The sequence below is a fragment of the Agelaius phoeniceus genome, chromosome 7 (assembly GCF_051311805.1).
Source record: "Agelaius phoeniceus isolate bAgePho1 chromosome 7, bAgePho1.hap1, whole genome shotgun sequence".
Taxonomy (NCBI): Eukaryota; Metazoa; Chordata; class Aves; order Passeriformes; family Icteridae; genus Agelaius; species Agelaius phoeniceus.
In genome coordinates, this window is record NC_135271.1 from 41,756,501 (window position 1) to 41,778,156 (window position 21,656).

Sequence of the window (21,656 nt, forward strand, 5' to 3'; positions counted from 1 at the left end):
CCCCGCCGCTTTCGCTTTCGCTTCCCGCTCCGCCGCTCGCTTTCGCTTTCGTTTCCCGCTCCGTCCGCAGCTCCGAGCGCTGAGGATCCGCCCTGAGAGAGATGGGGGTCGTCCAGGTAGAGGAGCGGGGCAGGGGGACAGGGGCCCGGGGCGGCGGCTGCCTCAGGGGTCTGGGTGCGGCGGGAGCTCCCGGCGGGGCTGAGGGGAACGGGACGGTCCCGTCCTCTGGCCCAGCGCTCGGGAATGGCTCCGCCCGGCCTCTCACTCCTGAGAGTTAGTCGGAGCCGAAGGAATCTGAGGGTAACTTCACCGCAGAGCTCCCGCAGCTCCGAGCAGCATTTTAAACACTAGAAAACTTCGTATAGATGTTTGAAAAGTTGGTGCTGGTTTGATTTGCAACAGAATCTCTCCTGTAGGATGGCAGCTCACGTACTTTATTGCTTGTAACATTTACTTTCTCTTTTCCTTTTTTTCTCCTTTTGTTACAATAGAGTTACTTGTCAGATATCCTCAGATGGACGCCCGCTTTAGGTAAGCCTCTCGTTTAGCCATCTGCGAAGTGTGTACTTGTATGTAAATTGAAAACGGACAGCTACTGCCAGCAAACTGGAAAACAAAAGCCAAAAGCAACCTGAAATTCATAATTAATGTGAAATAGACACGGTTATGAATCAACATTATTATTAATTACTTCAACAGGACTTTCTTGCATTTCTCTTTTAAAAGCAAGAGCTCAGAAGTCTTTTAATGAGTTGGCATGTATACTTTATAAGTGCAAAACGTCTGACTTTTTACAAGCAGGTAGCATACCCCGGAGGAAAGTTCAACTAAACTCACACAAATTGATTTAAACTAATTAACATAACTGCTGTAGTATAGTGTACTGCTGTAGTATAGTATATCTGCCAGGAGAGGGCTGTATAGCCATAGTAATACTGTAAAAACTGTTCCTTAAAAATGTGCTTTTAAAAGCCTTTCTGAGTTCATCCGAAGTTCCATACAAAGAAGGAACTTGCTTTTGGGCTTTAAGTGCAGACTAATGAGACTCACAGAATTAAAACTCAGTATAAGATTTCTGTGGCACAGTTAAATGAACATCCTTGGGTTCTCTAACCTCTGAAAAGGGGAGAGAAAAGATTAGAGTGTGTAAAAATATTGTTTAGCAATGACAGTAGGATAAAATTGAGAGCTATAAACCACACTTCTAGATAAAAATAATGTTTTGATAGTAATACCTTCTATTTCACTTTATATTCTGTATCCTAGGGTCAAACATCGTAATGGATCAGGTCAATTCGATGATGCCCATCAGTAAAGATGCCTATGAAGCTCTTAAGAGAAGAGAAAACTGTCTAAATAATCTCATTTTCAAAAGGTTTGCTTGTACGTTGGCCTTCAGAAAAGCAGCAAAAAGCACTGGTGAAGTATACAGGAAAACAGTAAAGTCGGGCATTGACGTTTGTGTTTATAAGGATGATCTCACAAGACACAAGGTCGATGCTGTGGTGAATGCAGCCAATGGGTATCTTGACCATGGAGGAGGTCTTGCTCTTGCCCTTGTAAAAGCTGGAGGGCCAGAAATAGAAAAGGAAAGCAAGCTTTATGTTCATAGGCATGGAGAAGTCAAAGTTGGTGAAATAGCAGTTACCCGTGGAGGGAGGCTTCCTTGTAAGATAATTATTCATGCAGTTGGTCCAAGGTGGGATAGTCGCGAAAAGGAAAGATGTTGTCATCTACTTCACAATGCTATTTGGAATGTTCTGCATTATGTTAGTGCTCCAGCAAATGCTTTAAAGTCTGTGGCTATCCCAGCAGTGAGTTCAGGTATCTATGCCTTCCCAGTTGATTTGTGTTCTAAAGTGATTGTAATGGCTGTAAAGGAATTTGTTGAGAAAAGTCCACCAGGCTGTCTCAGGGAAATCCGCCTGGTGAACATTGAGGAGTCCACAGTGGCAGCAATAAAGAAGGCCTGTGAACAGTTTCTGGGTGATACCAGCTCACTTGAAGACACTGTGCCAGCTTCAGTAAGCTTACCTTACCTCGTACATAAAAACATTCGCATGCGCATCATACAACAACGCCCCGAAGATCTGAAGGTAAGTCTGTCCTGTCATTTGTGGAACATGCTGCTGCCTCCAAGTCTTTGCAGGATTTGGAGCCCAAGAGTTCAGAACACATTTTGTATCAGTCTACTAAATGGTTTTCTTCCCAGTTTGACGAGAACTTGCATGTGGTAATTAAATCATAGTAGCAAGGAGTTGGTTTTTGTCTAAATGGGTGTTGAACTTCAGAATGTTTTTATTTTGTTTTTGTATACATGCTGTTATAACAGGAAGCAGCTAAAGATTGAATGATTCAATAATACATCTCTGTGTTAAAGTTTATCTTCTTCTTATCTAGGAGTTCACATTTTATAATGTACTCCATAGAAATATTCTCTTATTTCCTACCTTGCCTTTTTTCCTATAATTTATGTTCTCATAACTCCGATTACTGGAATTATTAAGCAAACACTGAAACAGCAGAAAATAACTTACACAGATGACGTGCACCTTACCTTTAAATAGAGCATTACTTAAATTGAATAACTTTTTAGCTAGAAAATGTGATGCAAAATAAATTACCTCAGTCACAGGAATTCAACAGAGCTCTTAGACTGCAAGGTACATCACAGGAATGGCATTAACTTTTAGCAAATACTATATCTTAAAAATAAATACATTTTTATTTTAAAGAAGTGTCATAATTTAAAAGGAAGTTTGTTTTTTTGGTGTAAGAACAAAGGATTACAAAGTTGACCTTGCAGGGAATTTTATTAACCGATTCTACAGCATTGAAAGATGCACATGCCCTCAAGACCATGAAGAAAACATGTTCTTGTCTTTAGATAATATTCACCAATTAAGGTTTACAGAATGCTGTTATCAGCATTCTGTAAACAAGTTTTTTTTGTTTTTGATATTTGAAATACAGGGCACCTACTATGGGAATCTGCTTTTTCCACTGGAAACAATTTGTATTGGAAACAATCATAGCTTTGCAGTTCCCTTATGTGTACTGACACTGGTATTTGGTGATGTGTCCTTGCTACCCTAAGGCTGGGATGACAGCCACATCCATAGTTCTCTCCTGCTGATAACTGGCACGGGGGTCACTTAGATGGTGAGAGTAATAATTCTGTTCAGTGCACTCTTGATGACTGGAACAGCTTTGTGCACACTGTTGGTTCCTGAACTGCCACTGCAAAGTGCATACTTTGATGTATTCCAGTGCTCTAGCAGTAAGTAGTAGGAAAATTCAAGCAGCTCATCTGTGGCAGTCAGGCCTCTGTACAGGAATTGTGCTTAGAAAAAATGCTCTCTATAATAGCAAGGCTTGCAAATAGTCAGTTTGTAGTACACTGAAATTTGCACTCTTTCCTTGCAGAATACAGCTATTATTAACCTCATGAATGCCAGGGATGAGCTTTCCTCTCAATCTTCAAGACTGCTGGAAAAAGAGGATCCAGCTTTTCAGAGGGAAATTCAGCATCATCTTAGACATCCAACACATTTGAAGGAGCCCCTGATAATGAAAACCCATCCTCTGCTCTCTACATTTGTCCTGCATGTGGTATTGCAATACCAGAACACGGTGTTACAGCTTGAGGTGATGATCACTTACTTTGGATCTCAGTGGGTTTTCATGTTGGGTGATGTGAGGACTGAAAGACTTTGTTTTTCCTGCAGGAATTGAAGGATGCAGTGAAAAGATGCCTGGGTCACTTTCCGGGATACTCATGTCCCTCAGTTTCTTTTCCAATAAATTGGTCACGAAAGCTGCCTGTTGACACAGTGGCAGACACCATGATTGAAGCAGTTTTAAATTTTGCCAGGGCATATCCAAAAAAGAAGAGAGAAGTGCAGTTTGTCATTTGCCCAGGTGACCGTGCTTCCCATGAGGTAACCAATTTGTTGTTAACTACCCATAAGGAAGACAGAAAACTCTAAAAGTATTTCCATAGATGACTAAAAATGATGATAGTCTGTTCTGTACTAACAACGATAGTGAGCAGCAGGTCCCTTTGTGAAACTATTACTCTCATTAACAGATACTCAATCTTTGTAAATACTTATTTTCTCCTCACTAAACTAGAAGTTTTCAGCCTGTAGTCTGATAAAAAGGGGAGAGAACTTTAAAATTCTCATGTCTGTCAGTGAATGTATAAGAAAGAGTTACTCTTAACTCATTAAGGAACAAACATTCCTCCTTAGGAAATATTTACAGTTAGTTTTGGTTTTTTGTATGGAGCTCTGAAGGCAAAACACTATCAACACATATGAGCTAACAGAATAGAAGCTTTTCAAATAGACAGGCAGAAGAATAGTCTGGATTTTAAAACTGAGTAAAGATAAATCAGCATTAAAATGCAAGTAATGAACACCTTTATCTTATGTGGTAGCATGACATAGGCCACAGCCACAAGGAGTTGGTAAAGGTGCCACTCAGTGTGTAAGGTGTGTTACCTTAGGAGATGCAGAAGAACAGGAATGCGTTTGATATTGTCAGGAATAACATTTTGGGAAAAGCTGACAAATGCCAGTGTTAACTGTTTCAGAATCAGGGGTGGGGGTGTAAACTGCTCGTCTAACAGTGTTTTGAAGATATTAATTGCATATTTGATTAGAAATTGCAAAATGCTCCTAAACTTTTATCTTTCAAGGTTGTCCTGAGAAAATTTTATTCAGCAAAATACAAGCTGGAAAACAGAAGTGATCCTTTGGGTAAGTAATGAACAAAAAGGGCATTTCATGTAAATGAGTACTCCCAATTTGAGAATCTGTAATCACAGAATTCCCTTTAAAATAGGGAACTTAGTATTTACATATGTGTCTTGGGGAGAGGAGGAAGCAAAAACTCATGAGCACTTCATATTTTTACATTTATAGGAATGGAACTGCGCAGTCCCTTTTAAGACTTAAAACCCATTGTCATTGCCTAATTTGTTGGAAGTAATTTAGTGAAAGGCAGATAAATTCTCCATATGTGTGTGTGTATCCTGGAAACCTTACCTCTTTATAGCTAATCTCTTTTTTGAGCATACCAGAAGAGTAGTGTGTTTCTTGCACTGTACAGCTGGGATTACAAGTAGGAATTTGTGTGAGCCCTTGAAAGCTTCTCTCTCAATGCACTTGTATTAAAAAATATATATCTTCCAGGTACAGAGTCAGGCAGTCAGACTGCAAAAGAGCCTGCAAGCAGTGAACCTGTGGTTGAACTTAGAGGGTGCACGCCCACAGCACTGGGAGCAGCAGAATCCTGGCTCCAACAAGTAATGAAAATTCAGGAAGGTTCCCATGCTGTTATTAAAAACAACTACATTTTTTGCCTTGGTAAAGAGGAGATTGCAGAACTCTTTCGACACCAGCCTTCCAGTGTATGTGTGTCAGAAGAAGTGAGAGATGGACGAGCAAAACTGGAACTTCAGGGCCCTCCTGATGTTTTGATTGATACAGTGCTCGCAGCTGAAGAATTACTGCTTCGTGTGCAAGAGAAGACTATTGCTGAACAAAAGAAACTGCTCTACTCAATATGTATGTAAAGTAAATAGTGCCTAAACACTAATTAAGTAAATAAGTGCCTAAACAAGGTTAAGTATGAAGCAACATATATCTTTGTATCGCTGAGAGTGGACAGAGATACATTCAGTTCACACACACATATTGAGTATTGCTTTAATTACTGATACCCCTGTACTTTCACTATGTGAGCCCCTGGAAGACCATTTGTTAGCTGTGGTCTCTCACTTGGCAGTATTCCCAGTAGGACACAGTTTATACAGGGGCTGGCCATGATGTATATCTAGCTGTAGTGGAGCTCCCTCCAGGATACCTTCACTCTAAAGCCTGGCCACTGGAGATTTACAAAATTTGTACTTAATTAACACACACCTTTGCTGAGCTCTCGCTGGCTACAGCTGGACCACTGTTGCAGGGCTCAGCAGTAGACTTGTTCTGCAGAGCTGTCATGAACAATTGATACAACTAATGGCATTACAGAAAGCTACTGAGTGATCAATTTTAATTTATGTTTTGATAATCATTCAAGATAGATACCTTTATTTGAAAGCTCGGCTGTGAAGAGGTGTCATGGAGATCATAAATTGCTTTTCTTTAGTTTCTTCTCTCCTGGTTTCTTTATAATAAATGCAGAAAAACAGAATACATTTACATACATTTTTGTATGTATCTACTAGTTCCTCTCAATATTAGCCTCTGACATTACTTCAGAGAACATTTAACATTCTTTGTTCCTAATTAAACCACCAGCTGAACTAGCGGATCTGCCTCCCTTGCCTTTGCTTCAGGCATTACAATATATGAAAATTTTGCTCCCTTATTCTTATCCAGGCCAAGCAGAAGCAGGCCAGCTTTCAGGAGACTTTCACATGACAAGTACCACTGACAACATCCTGATTTCGACGGTAGACTGCTACCTCCAGGAGTTTAAAGACAGAGAGAAGGAGTTTCAAAGAGCTGGACTTCGTGTTCTCAGGGTAAAGAGGATATTCATGGAGAAACTGTATCTCAGCTCATATATTTGAACTAACATATTTCATATAAGTGTAAAAAATTCAAATTAACTATTTCAATGCATTGCTTTTAAAAATTAAGATCAAATCAACCTCATCCTTAAAACAGATCCAGTCTTTAATCTGAATTAATAGTATTTTAAACATAATGCAAATAGTCACTCAAAAAAGCGATTATATTCTGAGAACTCTTTTTAATTGTACTGTATGTTCTCCCTCATACTTCATGCTTCAAATGCCCCTTTATAGCATTCTAGAGAAATATGAGATTGGTAGGTAAATTAAGTACAGTATTCCAGGACACTAATTCAGTGTCTGTTTTCTTTTTGCGAGCTTGACACTAAAAATGTGCCAGTTCTGATGTGATTATGTGTTAAAGCTGGAATCATACTTGGGTATCACTGCTTTACTGAACAGCAGATGGACTTAATCTCTTCAGCACAACTCAAGTACTGAAAGTCTGTACACCAGGAAATATTCCTAGTGATTTCAATGGGGGGGGCATGGGCTAGTGGTATGATTCTTTTCTTTGGATCAGTTGCACACTTCAGATACTTTGTCCACTATGTGGTCAATGCTTATAGGCTAAAACATTGAAGAACACAGCCATAATAAAAGCACTTACGTATTTCATAATTAGTGTCCACCTGCTTATGCTAAGCTGTTATTTATCTTACAGATTGAAAAGATAAATAATCCACTTCTATCGGCTGCATTCCAAAAAATGAAAAAAGAAGTAGATGGTAGCTCCAAAGCAACTCAAAAGTTGTACCAGAATGTTTCTCCTGAGTTCTGTTTCTCAGTTTGCCAAACTGGATTTCACAGGATGTATTCTCCACCAGAAGGTAATAACTTGCTTTGGCATCTATAATCAAAATGAACAGTGACTGAATATTAAACTCAGGTTAAAATTAGAAAAAATGGCATTCCTTAATAAGAACTGCTTTTACTTGTATTTAGATTTGTATGAGCTTACTTTATTATATACAGTAAAGTTTCCTGATACTGTAGAGCCAGCAAGGCTCTAGGAAGATAAGCCTGAATTCAAGCCTAGCCCAAACACTAGACAGAATTATTATTATGCATGTAATTCCATGTCCAAGTTTTATTTTGTTGTATCAATGTAAAGAAGGTCAGTGTCCTTATGTAACTGCTGCAAACATGCATTCAGCAGCTTGGTGCTCTAAAGCATGCTCAAGGGCATCACAGAACACTGTGGCTGGAAGGGGCTTCTGAGGGTCATGCAGCCCAGGCCCCTGCTCAGATCAGGTGTGGTCAGAGACAGCAGATGATTTCATTGCTTGAGCTTCCATTTGGAGTAAAGTACACTTGGAGGAAAGTTGTGAATCCATGAAATATTGTAGCAGACAAATGCTTTCATAAAGGGAAAGAATAAGCATTCAGTGCTTCATCCTGCAGTAAGTGAAGTGTGTGATGTTTTGCATGTCAATTGCAGAATGGGATTTCAAGCAATAAACTGTTCAAAAAGTGGAGATTTGCCTTTCTTTGTCTGTGTAATGTACATGCACATTTCCAAACTTTAAAAGCAGTAAGATGATGGTCTAATTTCTTTCCACTTTTCCATTTGATACTGTAACAGCACTTCATGTGACATTTTTCATATAAATCTCAGAGCTTTTTTTTTGTAGTTTACATTATCAAGATCTTGCTGCCTTTTATTGTTTATCAGAGTCCCTTGTACATGATGACTGAAGTGTGAGTCATGTATTTATTTTATCTAAACCCTTTAGACCTTGATGATTCAATCACTGCATTAAGAGATAAATCTGAACAGTTAGCACTGGAGTAGCAGTTAGCTGGAATGGCCATCAGCTGTCATTGCTCATGGTTTCAGTGGGAGGTCAGTGAAGTATCAGAGCCACTCCATGAAAATTAACTTCCAAAAGGATGGCACACATTGAGCAGTCACATCACTTGTAACTCAGAATCAAGCAGCAGTCTATTAGAACTACCACCTTGAAAGAACCAACTGCTAAGTGCTTTCTCTTCTGAAAATTTTTCTTTCTCTTTCCAGAACAAAAATATGGAGCTGGCATCTACTTTACAAAGAACCTGAGGTACCTGACCAATGATAAAGCTACATGGGAAATGGACTCGAAAATGTACGTGTTTGAGGCTGATGTAGTAACTGGCAAATACACTACAGGCCAGCCATCTTGTATTATGCCACCAGCCCTGGATGGGAATGCCTTTACATTATATGACAGTTTAGTAGATAATTTGCACTATCCTGAGACCTTTGTCATTTTCAATGGTTTTGCAGCCCTTCCACAGTATTTGCTGACTTGTTCCCCACTGTAGCTCCTGGAGGAAACAAGCAGGATCCTCAGTGGGAATAGAGCAGAACTGTAGCTATGCTGAAGACCCTCTGAGAACAAAGTCTAGCACTTAGATTTAAGAGGATGCTCTGCTTAGTCGTGTGCTATGGTCAGAGTGCTTCCCGAAAAGCTCTCTGAAATATTTGTGAACAAAAGAGTAAGTTAACATCCTAAAGAGATTAGGACAAAATTACCTGTGAATGGAAGCAGAAGGGAAAGCATTCCAAAATGCAGTGTAACATTTAACATTAACATTTAACATACCTGATCATTTACTTTATTCCTTAACCTGATTTCAGCTTGTGACTATATGCTTGATGTTTGTGTAGGCTGTCATTCTTCCACTGCGTTTTCTTAATCTGACACATTGCATATATCAGGGAAGCACAAGAAATCTTGGTTGTGCCTTTGGAGCCTTAAGTTTTCTTTTGACTTAAGATAGGAGAATGTAGCAGATGAGAGCTGTTTTCTGCTTAGGGACATGCTATTATATACAGTTATGACAAACATGAGGCAATACTTCATGATTTCTTACAATGATTGCTTGTACATTTTTTATTAGTTACTTCAAGCACTGTAGATGCACATATTCAAAATAAAAAGTATGAATGTCACTATCTGTAACTTGTATTTTTCTGTAGTCTCAAGAACGTGATTTGTACTGTACATGAGCTTCAGATTTCTCAGCAGGATTCAATCTCTTTGAAAGGTTACAAAATAGTAGAGAACTGGTTCAAGCTACAGCTTGAAATTATTTTTCAATTAATCTACCTTTACCAACATCTTTTAAAGATTGTCAGCCTTGTAGCCAGGAATCCCCACATTGCTTCTGCAGTGACCTGAAGCAAATACATGGAAAAGCCCAAGAGCTGTTACAGTAATTCCAGTGTAAAAGGGGATTCAGTCCAGCACTTGGGTACCTGAAAACCTCCTCAAGGAAAGCCTGCTGATGGGGAGCAGTCTGATCTCTAACACACCGATGAAATTAGCATTTAATAAAACTTTTCAAAATAATTTGTTAATGGATTCCCAGGATGCTTGTACTGCACCTGCAACTCCTGCGCTAGTAGTTGTAGTGCTAGGAACCATTCACAAGTGCAAAAGAAATTAAATTATAAAAGTTTAATTCTGAATTCCGAGGTTACAAGTGGAAATATTTTTCAACCATTGCAAAATAAACTTTTAGATTAATATATTCATATTTTGTTTTTTTTAAAAATTATTTTTAAGATTAGCTATGCTTGCTGTTTCAAAGATAGTTTTGTAGCGTGAGTCTCTAACACAAGAGTTTTGCTCTCAAGTCCAAAGGTTGCTCTTAGAAATTATGCTGCAATTCTGAAAACAGAATTAGTCTATTCCTATTTTAACTATTCCATTAAAGTAATCAACTGTTTTCCATTTCTGTCCCCTTGTTCCTCATATTTCTTGATTCACACATTACTGCCATAAAAACACATAGTTATGAATTAAAGATTTGTTAGCACTGAACAAAGGTAAGTACTTATGTCAGCATGCTCCAAGAGATGTTTTTAAAGGGGTTTCATGGCAGGAATTATTTTTTTCTTCTATTTTCTTTTTTGAAAAACTCAGTAATGAGTTTCTGAACTACAGCATCAATTTCCAGAACACAGAAAGGAATGTTATTTTTGGCACAATGTAACATCTTGCTCCTAGTGGGAATAGAGAACGGTTTTCATAACTCAGTATTAATTTAATACTGTAACACAATTATTGGTAACTATGTATTTAATTATTAACCTTTTTATTAACTATGTAATTTCCCTTAACTGTATATTAAGGGAAAAGGTCCATAGTCAGTTTAATAGAAAAAATAATTCTAGAGAAAGCTTTTAACATCTTACTCCTGTGCCCAGTACAGGCTTTCTCTTCCCTCCACATACACCTGCAGTTAAGGATTCATTCAGTGTTACTGAATATTTATCTTTCATTTTATTATAGCATGATTTTTCCTGACATAGAATTTCTGTTCCACCAGTGTTCTCCACACATATTGATATGCTATATATTCTAGATATATATAGCTTTTTTTAAAAAAAATGGGTAATATAAGAGGTTGTACATAATTATTTTTATCTGGTCCTCAAAAAGAATAATTTTGTGTACAGAAACTAGAAAATAAACCCAGCACAAACTAGATGTACCAAGTAGTACATATTAAAATAATTACCACAGTAATTGAAAATTCCTGATCTTAGTCCTACCCTAATTAGTCAACCAGAGGCTACTCCACAGCCTCTGGGATTTCTCTGTTGTCCACAATAAGGGTATGAATAATTCCTTCCTTTCGTTTCCCACTACTGACAGCCTTAATGCAACAGCTGTGGTCAGCAACAGTGAAGTGAGTTTCAGTCCCATCTTCCACAAATTCACCCTGGGAGAAAGGAGACAAGAATAAAAACAGACACTTGATATTTTAATAAATGAAAAGCTCAAATGCATCAATGTCAAGATCACTTGCAGTTGCCACAGTTACAGCAGCTTTAGGTACCTGTGACAAGGACTGCCTGAAAGCTGAACAAAGCTGCTGAATCTCAGGCAGTTAAAGATTGGTGGGTATCAGATGACAATGAAAATGTCACACAATCAGAAATGGTAAGGTTGGAGTTTGTGAATCAATACTACTGATTCATGTCAGTAAACAAAACCAGAAAAGGCAGCACCCTGCCAAGTTGTGCTGCACAGCCAGTAGGTGCCACACAAACCTGTGCTCAAGTGGCAGTGAAAGGTGAAGTATTCAGGATGCCTTCTACAGCAGAGCCCTGACTCAAGTACAACAGTTGTGCATCTTGGATACACATCTCCTGCTGCAGTTCTGGAATTTCCTGTTACAGAATTTTCCCAGGCATGGCTGTGTTTTTGTCATGATGTTTGTGACAGCAGAACTAATGGGTGCTGCTCTAATGGAAGCACAGTTTGGCACTAAACCTGCACTCACAGCTTGCAAGGACACCTCAGAGTGTCAGTACATTGTAGAAAAGGCTGAGCCATCAGGAGCAGAAGTCCTGATTTACTGGAAGACGAGGCTTCTTCCACTGATTACTAAGCAAACATTTGGTGAATCTTTTCATCCTCCTCTCAGGTATAGCAGAACTGTTGATTTTACCATTTGTACTGATCCAGGGATTTCCTTGTGGCAGCAGTAAAAACTTTGACACCCCCCGGTGAGAAAGCACATCCTTCAAGGATGGGGAAGCCTACCTGGTGTGCATATTGAAAATCATCAAAAACCAGAAAGACACCAAACAGATTAAACTACCTAGCTGTCAGCCTACTCTGAAAATTAATGCAGATGTGATCAAGATAAAAGATTTGACTTGTTCCAATGAGGCTCTTAAGCCCTAAGTATTAGGAGCATCTCAAAATGGTAAAAAGCATGAGTCATAACAGACTACATGTGTTCAACTTTCAGTGACAACTATCACAAGCAGGTTTGGATGCAGTGGCTCTACACTCTGCATCAAACTCAAATCCTTCCCAATCACCAGAAAGTTTTCTCCCTAAAAACCCTGCACAACTGACTCAAATTTCTTTTGTTTGTCTGAAAAGGCTAAAGAAAAGCATCATTTATCCTTAACTTGCAGATGTTTGACATATGAACTGAAATACTGCCCATTATAAAATTCAGTGAAGGTCATCTGGAACAGACCAGGAGCATCCTGGCTGCTTTGGCCTCTTAGGTAAAGGGAGATAGTGTGCCCCTCTGGGGCTTACTCTGCCAAGCTTTGCTTATATATCCATAGCCTGGGAAGAGCCTTTGGAAAGGACCACATACCGCTGTTTCCATTTTTTGACCGTTGCACCACACATCCATAGTGTCCTTTTCTGTGAAGGAAAAGAAAAACAAGGTAGAAAAAGCAAGGTAATTATTTTTGGCCCTACAAACAAGGATCTAGGAATTTTAAAAATCTACTGTTGAATTTTACTTTTAATTCCCAAAAGAAGTTCCTAAGTAGCTGTAATACCTGAGCTACAGGGCTTGCTCTCACACTGGTTAGAGAAGAGGCTCTGCCATCAACTTTTGCTTAGAAGATACATTTTTACCCCTCCCTAGCCCTGGCTATTAACACTGTGTTGTTTTGAATAGTGCCAGAGATACTCTGACAGTCTTAAACTGAAAAAATTTACAAGACCAAAAAGTGAAGTAATTTCTGCTAATTATTTGAGTGCTGGTTATTCAATAAAGCTCTCTTTTTCCAGGTCAAATTAATTCAAAACCAGCATTATTTAGCATCCATCAAATGGTCTGTATTCTTAATATTTTGAAAGCACCAAGTATCACTTTAAATATCAATCTTAGGGGTTTTTTGAACTTGAAGCAGAATATTCTTTTACTTCTCCCAGCACATCTTCCTTAAATTACTTTGCTGTAGAATTCCCTTTACTGACACTGTCATTGACACAACATCAGAGAGCTGAACCCTGCTTGTCTTTCCAGTAAGCATAGTGAGATTAAAATTCTATGAAGACTTAACTGTTTCTGTCTAAAACTGTCTTTCTTCATTGCTCCCCTTCATCTTAGGGCAGTTCATTTTGTCCTGAGGTTTAAGAAGAAATCATAGTCTGAGATCTCTTGTCTCCAGCTCTAACCATACAGCAGTGCCCAAGTGGAAGTTTTCCCACTAGATGCCACGGACAAATTCCTCACAGGATCCCTTCCTCCCACCTGCTTGTAATGGAACTGGGAAAGGGAGGGCAGAACAGATGCAATGTATTGCCTTACTATTAAGAAAGTGAAAGAACATCATTGGAAAGTTTTAGTTTAAGTTTGTAGATAAGAAGTGATGCAGAAAAAAGGATGCTCATCAATCTCTCAAAAATATGGAATAACATTGTTGCACTTCAGATAAAGACTTCTTGACCATGGCTGATGATTTTTGGAAGGAAAGCCTGGTTACCTGCTGAACAAATTCAGACCCATGTGAGGTTTGATCACAATGCTGGTAAAATTTCTGTAGCAGGCTTCACCTGGAGAACTGCCTTGCCAGGGCAGCTCTGTGGAGGCAGCAGCAGTAAGGCCTCCCAACTTCCCCCCACCCAAATCTAGACCATGCTCCTGTAGATTCACACATGTATAACAAGACCATTACCTTTCAGACTGTCTTTGGCATCTCATTCCAGACTTCCACATCCCCCAGGATTTTATACAGCATCAGAGCTCCATCAGAACTGTGCTTTCTCTTAGTTACCAGTTTCTAAATGCACACAAGTTTATTCAAAGGCAGCAACATGTAGTCACTCAATGTTTACTTACCTAGAACAATTCTATAGTCTGTACCTCCCAAGTTCAATATCCAAGTATTGGTTGTTTTTAACCTGTTCTCTATATACTGCTTGAGACTCTTTCCATTGATCTCCAAAGTATATTCATATGCAAAGCCACTGACTGCATCAATGTTAATAGCAGCTTTAGTTTTAGTAGCTCCAACAGTGAATGTTTCTTTACCCACTAATTTAAACATCCATTCTCTTCTTATTTCTTCCTGTAGAAAAAAAACAAAAACAGAGGGTATTAATTGAAAAACCTGAGTGCATGTTTTAATATTAAAAAAATTGAACTGGAACTCAGGAGACAGCTCAGTACTGAACAACTGTTTGGGAATGAATGCATACATGGTGCTTTGTATGCACAGAGTGCCTCTGCCCAAGGACAGCAAAGCACTTCATGAATACTCACACCTTAATTGGAACTGAAAAAAAGAATCATGCATTTTATTAAACTAGGTAATTAAGTGAATGTACCTCACTTGCATTTATTAGTCTTTTGTTTGTTGTGATGTGTGTTGCAAGGAAGTGCATTTATATAATCTGTATAACAGTGAATTTTGAGCACATAGCAATTTCACCTTTCCATCAACATAGACAACACGCTTTCCTGAAGTGGTCCCATGTTCAAATTCAATCTTATGAACACCATCACTTAAAGCTACTTCCCAAACAGCCACCAAATCTGTCATCTTCTCTAAGTGGCTGTACCGAGACCTAAGGAGAAACCAACAAAGTAAATTAATTGTCGTTGAAAGTTCAAGTCCCAATGTCTGCAGTTCAAAGCTTTACTGCTTCTTCTGCTTTTGTATTTGCACTTTTTGCAAATACAAAATGAGACTTGAAGAATAAGCTTACAGAACTGCTTATAATTTCATGTTTTTCAGACATTCAGATATACCAAAACATCACAAAATATAAACAGTTAAACAGACTCATTTTAACAAACAGTACAAAGACACAGCTACCCATCTAACCTCTACAACTCCAAATTCAGGTGACAATAGGTAACAAAATTTTATTTAGTTTTAAGATACTTCCGGACAGTTCTGCTATTTCTTGGTAGGCATTAAAATATATTATTTTATTGGTCTCAAAAAAGAAAGTGTTTCAGCTTTTTAGACTTGAAAAAATAGTATGACCAGTTTAGCTATTTGCTGTGTTAACAGATTTGTCTCTAATCTCATAAACACTACCTACATCATTCAGATATGCAACTCTGCACACACAGACACAGGGGAATGGATCTGGTAAGATATCCTTTTATTCAAGTAATTTTTAAAGTTTAGATACAGTCATAAGTGACCATTGGAACTGTGGATATCTTTCCAAATCTGCTCATATCACAGTTCTGATTTTTTACCTTATTTCATCGTCACAGACAGTAATCTCCTCACCGGATGCCATAGAAGCCAAAAGAGCTTTTAATCTAATTAGCAGCAAGAAAAAATAGAAAAGCAGAATAGTAGGAGAAAAGCGCTAAAGTTTCATCATTTTCTCCAGCTAAGTATAAAGGACATTTAGCATCATTAACTAACATGCAGTGCTGTCATATATATGATAAAATAAAAACACTTAGAATACAACCATCTTTCTCTAAGACAGAAAGGCAAGTATTTTAAAAAATATTTTATTTTACAAAACCAAATAAGTGCTACTAAAGTTTGTCCTACCTTTACTAGCTCCTCATAATTTTGTCAGTTATTGGATGGAAAAATGGGCTGCCAGAGTTTAGAAATTAACAGTTTGACCAAAGCAGGAACCCAATCCAGAGCTGCCCATCTCAGTCCCAGACCACAATGAATATGGGACTGGAAATAGCACAGGCAATGATTTCACTTCCTCCCTTTTCTAAACCACTGTAGCAGCTTTCAACAAGCACATTAGTAAATTTGACGTCGCAATTCAGTCACAAAATCTATGTGAGCCACAAGGAACTAATTTCTTACTTAAATGGATTTTAGACCGCGACGGTGTTTTACAACCACCGGTTTTTAGTGTATTATTTTCACTCATTAATTTCATCATGATCGGTCATGTCTGTACCTATCAATAAACAAACGTGCTAATAATAAACGTGCTAATCAATGAGGAGGTTGTTTTGGCCGCTCCTGAAGTTTCTGGGTCCTGCGAAGGCGGCATCCCCGGGCACACGGTGGGAGTCAGGCAGGGAATATTTCCCTCCTCGGCTCCAGGGAGCAGGTTCGGCACAGACCCGCGTGTGCCGGGCAGGGATCAGCACAAGGGGCGGCCTCGGGACATGCCCAAAGAGGTGTCCCGGACAGCCCAGAGCCCTCATCACCCGGGCAGGCCGCATCCTGCGGTGTGCGTTTTAGGCATCATTTAGGATCAATGCTGAAAGGGTTAGGAAGCATCCCAGAACACACAAATTCCTTTTTTATTTTTTCCCCTCAAATCATAGTAATGAAGCGATACACATTTATTTTGCACCAAGGCCGAACGCAGACTCTAGCCAGGGGTGTTTGCTGAGGCCAGCGATTCCCCCGCATCCCAAGGGAAAGCCGGGCGCTCTCCGTGAGGGAGCGGGCGCGGTGCCTGCGGCCCCTGCTCCGAACCAGGGACACACAGCACCGCTGCACCACCGCTTCTATTCACCGACCAACTCAGCAGCCCGAGGCGGTGTTTACTCCTTTACACGGAAGGGCTCGTTCTGAAAACTAGGCTGGGATTACGGCTCCCAGACCATCCATCTAATCCCGGCAGCGCTCATCGCAGGGTGGCATACCGGGAAATGCATGAGCTCCGAAGACGGCAGATCTGCCCCCACCGTTACCGCCAGCAACGAGCTTTTTCCATTTCTTCCTGTCTTTAATTTTTGTTTTTATTAGCCCCGCGCCCGCCGCAGCTCCCGCCGTGTCCCCGCTCCTACCTCCGCCCGGTCTCCTCCCCTCGCCTCCCGCGCCGCAATATGGCGGCGCCCGCGCAGCACCGCCCCGCGGCCCCCCCGCCCGCCGCTCCCGCCGCTCCGCTCCCGCCCGAGCGGCTCCGCGGCCTGAGGACCGGCCCCTCTCCTGCCCTGCGGCCCTCGCCATGACCCAGGTACTCTGCTGGCCCCGGGTGTCGCTGCTGGGTGGTTGGAGCGGGACAAAACGCCATGGAGCAGTCCGTGAACCCCCAGAGCCGCCGCCGCCTCCCTGAGGGCTCCGCTCGCGGCGGGGCCGCTGCGCCCCGGGTGCGTTGGAGGGAGCCGAGGGCCGGTGGTTTGGGGTTCCTAAAGAGGAGAATTTAACTCATTGCGCGTATTCTGCTTTCAGTAGGGATCAGGAAAACTGATCATGCTGTGTGGTGTTAAGTACGCTTTTCCCTAATGTGCTTTGCAGATCCTGTTGGAGCTTCTCACAAGCCCTCCTGTAGTGGCCTCTTGGGGGGTTTGGGGTTGGTTTACTTTACTTTGTGGGCATTTGGTACCTTCTGCTGCACAGCTCATGCGAAGAACTCAGGTTTCTGCCTCATTTTCCCTTTCTCCCAATGCAGCAGGAGAAGGCAGAGTGGGAAAACCTAAACAGGATATTAATGCGTCATGGGTTGAAACCTGTGAGTCTTGCTGCCCCCCAAAGCTGCAGAGATACATCAGGTAATGTACATCAGGAAATGTAATTTTTGTATTCGGAAATAGTAACCGTAAGTTCATAAGGCATCTCCAAAGCTGTCACTTCCTAGTGGCAGCAAACAGGCAATCTTCTTTGGCTTCATTGTGACTTTGCTTATGTTTTGTGTCCAGATATGATTGTCCTAGACCATGAGTCTTCTCAAGGAATAAGACTTGCGTTAAAAACGCTGGTGGAAGACATTGAGCGACAGCAGAAAGTAATGCAGGGACTTATGGAGGCAAATCGATGTCTTAGGTAAGACAGTGGAAGGAATTTACCTGCAGAGTAAAAGTATTATCAGTATTGGAGTATTGCATCTGCGGCCTGGTGGAGATCTTATCTCACCAGAGGCCTAAGACCTTTTTCCTGAGGTTATTGTTCAATATGCAGCAATGTTGTCTCAGTTCCTTTCATGCTCTTCTGTTGTTTCATCCGCTGCTTCTTCTCATATCAGTGTATTTCCCATACCATGCCCATGCTGCTAGAGGATGTTATCAAAGGTCAGCACATAATGTCAGGTGTGTGCTTCCTGCACTGTCTATAGTGAAATGAGTTTAAGTTAAAGGCAAGGATTCATTTCTTTTTTCAGAGATGTGGTACGACTGGAACAAGGTCGGGCATCTCGGCAAGAGCAACGGGCTAATGATTTGGAAAATGTGGTGAAAAACATTAAGGCCAAAATTTGTCAGCTGGAAGATGAAACAATAGCTAAAGCATGCCAGCAACAGAGCCAAGTCAAGGAACTTCAAAAAGAGCAACAGGCTTCACGGGTAATTCAAATAGTGCTGCCTGAGGATTCAAACTTTTGACTTGTGAAAAGTGTCAAAATATTTATATTGATCTAAATAAACATGAATCTTGAGTCATAGGGTTAGTACACTGTTTATAGCTAAGTATTTTCAAACTATGCAGAATTTTCTAGAAATAATTTAGAAAAATATCTGTATTCCTCTTCCACTGTCTCTTCAGCACAGCTAAAACCCAAGTGCTCATTTTCCTTGGTTCCAAATGTGTACCTGGGCTTGTGCAGTACAGTCAGCTTGTGGGTCAGAATAATTCAGTAACAGTCCCATTGCTTGTTCACAGGTGAAATACCAACAGCAGCAGGAAAAGCTGCAAGAACAGGAAGAGATCATTGCCCGCTTGCAGAAGGAGCTCAGCAGAGTTGGGAGGGAGGAGCAGCAGCGAGCAGACACTCAAAACAAAATGTTTTGTCAGTTTTGCAAAAGAGCTCCCAAGTCTGTCCTGGATCAGCGGTAAGTGATTCTCTTCTACTGCTGAATCCCTGCAACATTAAATGAAGAAACACATTTTAATGTAATGCTTCTTGCTATTTATATGGGGAAAAAAGTAACCTGGAGACTTTAGGTGAAGATGAAATACGAATTCTTGTGAAGGTACCTCAGTGCAGTGATATTTTTCTTTTGTGAAACTGTAAGCCAGATAAATCCATGGCAGAAATTAAAAAATTGCCACCCACTGCACACACTAGATGTCAGCAAAGGGAAGGGAATGATTCACTCTGCTCTGTAGCTGCAGTGTTGGCTGGGATGATCTCATCCTGGAATTCTAACATTTAAAAATGTAAGTTAAAAATAAACAACCCCCCCAGCAAACACCATCCTTAGCCCCCCTAAAAAGAGCCTTTCTGATTTTGGGAAGTGATGTTTGCAACTGCTGACTGCAGGCTTGCTTGTAAGCTTCCAAGTACTTTTGGGTAAGTTCCCAAAGTGCCACAGAGCTGTGTCTCTTGCTAGTAGGATTTCCATAGCTCTGCTACAATCAGGCATTTGCCAGTTCCTAGGCCTCAGGTAGCCATTGCTTTATTGTGCTGATAAAAAATCAACTCTCTAGGTCTGGCCAGCAGTGTTTACCTGGGAAGCTTTAAGAGAGATTGTGTGTGCTCAGCTTTTTCCTTGAGCCCTCACTGTATCAGAGGAAGGATCGCTGAATTTAGTTTCCTGTCCTCCCTCATCTGTCTCTCCAAACCAGACAATCTCAGAGTGCTCAAGACACTTTATTTTGACTGTGCCTCTCTGTTAATCTTGCTGGGCAACCACAAGCATAAGAAGAGGAGGCTGGTGGGCAGATTTAACTTTTTTCTCCTCTTGAATATTTTGCTGTTTCCAAACTAGCACAGATTCAATGTGTCTACTTTTCCATTTTGGCAAAGTGAGACCATGGTTGTCTGGTATGAGAGAAACTCCACTGTTTGGAGCAGCCACTTCCAAAGTGCAGTGCAGCTGTGTGAGCTGACCTGTTCCTCTGGGTTGGTCACAGTATGAGTTTTGTGAGAATATCTGAAATTCAAAATGAATTTTTCCTTTCTTCAGGTACCTTTGTCTAATTGACTATTATGAATCTCAAATTAGTCAGATTAAAAAGGAGCTGAGGTAGGTCTCATTGAATGCCCTGTGGTTCTACTGTTCAAATTTTTTTTAGCCCTTACTATTCTTAAATTCTATAATGGTAAATATTCTGTGCTCCAGGTAGCACTAGCATGTAAGAAATAACAAAGGGTTATAATAGTCATGGAAATTTAGATTTTTCCAGAGAATAACTGGCAGTCAGGCTAAGCAGCTTCTCAGCCAGGAGACGAGGACAGTTAGGAGGCTTGGGGTATTCAGATACTTGAACTATGTCTTTCTTTCTTGCTTTCTTTCTTTTTCTTCCCATTTCTCTTTTACCATGGTTCACAGGCAGAATTACTGCATTAGCTGTGCTCAGTTGATTGATCTCCCAAAACTAAAGTTTTTCAGCTCTATCCCAGTGCTTGCATGGCACAAAGCAACAGATACCTGAGACATTCTATAGTTTGAGATTACTGTTGACAAAACTGAAATGGGATTTGCTTGTACTGGAGTTTCTCCTGTGGATAAGTGCATTTCATTAGCATATGAAACAGCTTTCCCAGAAATTAGAGCAGGAATCTTAGGGCAGAATATCTATTCTATTTACTTGGTAGTTTATGGAAACATTATTATCATACATAACTGCTAACTAAACCAACTGAAATTTTTGAGCTAAATGAACGGCACTAAGCTGAACTAATTTATTTTTCCCAATAGGCAATATAAAAAAGATGAAGATGAGGTGCAGAGAGAAGTAAAAACCAAGGAAGAGTTCTTAAATCTAGATGCTACTCCTAATTACAAAGCACTGCTCATGGTATGGAACTGCCAAGAATAAGTCAGTGCAGATCTCTCAATGGTAACCCTTCAAGAGCCACATAGAAACATAAACATGTTTGTTTTCTGTCTCTTGTTCTTGTCATGTCTTCTGAACTTGTAACCTCTATGGGCAGAGTCCCTGTCCTTGTGCAAAGATTCAGCAAAATGCTGTGTGTCTGCTGAGGATTGCATAGACCTCCTTTGGTCACAGTGCTCCACCTGGGGTCTAATGCACCAGGCTCTTGGGCTCACTCATCTGAGTCCTCATCCATGCTGCTTTGCTGTCCAGGCAATTGGGAACCCTTCTTAACATGCACACACTTTAAATTGTTGAAGCTTGTTCATTATGAAATGAGGGCAATAGAAGCAATAACCCAGTCTCTGTTGCAGTCTTTCCAGAAGCAGCTTACTGAAACAAAAGCCAAGAATGAACAGCTTTTGCTTGAAAATATAAATCTCAAGAAAAACTTGGAAATAAGGTGAGAAAGGATAAGTATCATTCTTTGCAAGGCCATTTCAGTAGACTTTGCTTTACAAGCACCAGCAATTGTAAAAGTCAAGTGTGAAATCTGTGATCAAAGAAATGAGATATGGCAGCAACAGCCACACTGTTCTCCCTACACTGTTAATAACAGCTGCTAATGATTAGTTTGCTCTTTATTGCTGTTGTCATGTAGAAATA

The 21,656-nt window shown here is 40.3% G+C and overlaps 3 protein-coding genes across 13 annotated transcripts in view; 2 read left to right on the top strand and 1 right to left on the bottom strand.

Annotated features, from left to right (window-relative positions):
* PARP9 (poly(ADP-ribose) polymerase family member 9) lies at positions 1–9,524 on the top strand. 3 transcript variants are annotated; one of them, XM_054636308.2, is made up of 10 exons: positions 1–116; positions 492–531; positions 1,267–2,096; positions 3,427–3,648; positions 3,729–3,941; positions 4,703–4,763; positions 5,199–5,573; positions 6,390–6,535; positions 7,251–7,416; positions 8,607–9,524. In XM_054636308.2, the coding sequence occupies exons 1-10, from the start codon at positions 102–104 to the stop codon at positions 8,891–8,893; spliced, it is 2,355 nt and encodes a 784-aa protein (XP_054492283.2). In that variant the 5' UTR covers positions 1–101; the 3' UTR covers positions 8,894–9,524. The 3 variants fall into 3 exon arrangements, with proteins under 3 accessions (XP_054492283.2, XP_054492282.2, XP_054492284.2); XM_054636307.2 differs by lacking the exon at positions 1–116 and adding an exon at positions 214–300; XM_054636309.2 differs by lacking the exon at positions 1–116 and adding an exon at positions 284–376.
* Positions 9,438–17,135, bottom strand: FAIM (Fas apoptotic inhibitory molecule). Of its 6 annotated transcripts, none has more exons than XM_077181688.1 (6): positions 17,084–17,135; positions 15,557–15,622; positions 14,775–14,910; positions 14,183–14,411; positions 12,704–12,753; positions 9,438–11,302 (listed from the first exon to the last, which is right to left on the bottom strand). In XM_077181688.1, exons 2-6 carry the CDS (start codon positions 15,598–15,600, stop codon positions 11,153–11,155), a joined length of 609 nt encoding a protein of 202 aa, XP_077037803.1. In that variant the 5' UTR covers positions 15,601–15,622; positions 17,084–17,135; the 3' UTR covers positions 9,438–11,152. The 6 variants fall into 6 exon arrangements, with proteins under 6 accessions (XP_077037803.1, XP_077037805.1, XP_077037806.1 ...); XM_077181690.1 differs by having other exon boundaries at positions 15,557–15,614; positions 17,084–17,127; XM_077181691.1 differs by lacking the exon at positions 17,084–17,135 and adding an exon at positions 16,940–17,077 and having other exon boundaries at positions 15,557–15,614.
* Positions 17,092–21,656, top strand: part of CEP70 (centrosomal protein 70) — an 11,110-nt gene continuing 6,545 nt past the window's right edge. For 2 of the 4 annotated variants that reach the window (XM_077181686.1, XM_054636314.2), the window contains exons 1-8: positions 17,265–17,386; positions 17,689–17,788; positions 17,936–18,059; positions 18,394–18,574; positions 18,891–19,060; positions 20,138–20,197; positions 20,873–20,972; positions 21,365–21,453. In XM_077181686.1, the coding sequence (XP_077037801.1) occupies positions 17,309–17,386; positions 17,689–17,788; positions 17,936–18,059; positions 18,394–18,574; positions 18,891–19,060; positions 20,138–20,197; positions 20,873–20,972; positions 21,365–21,453 (902 nt within the window). In that variant the 5' untranslated portion in view covers positions 17,265–17,308. The other 2 variants (XM_077181687.1, XM_054636313.2) reach the window with 2 other exon arrangements.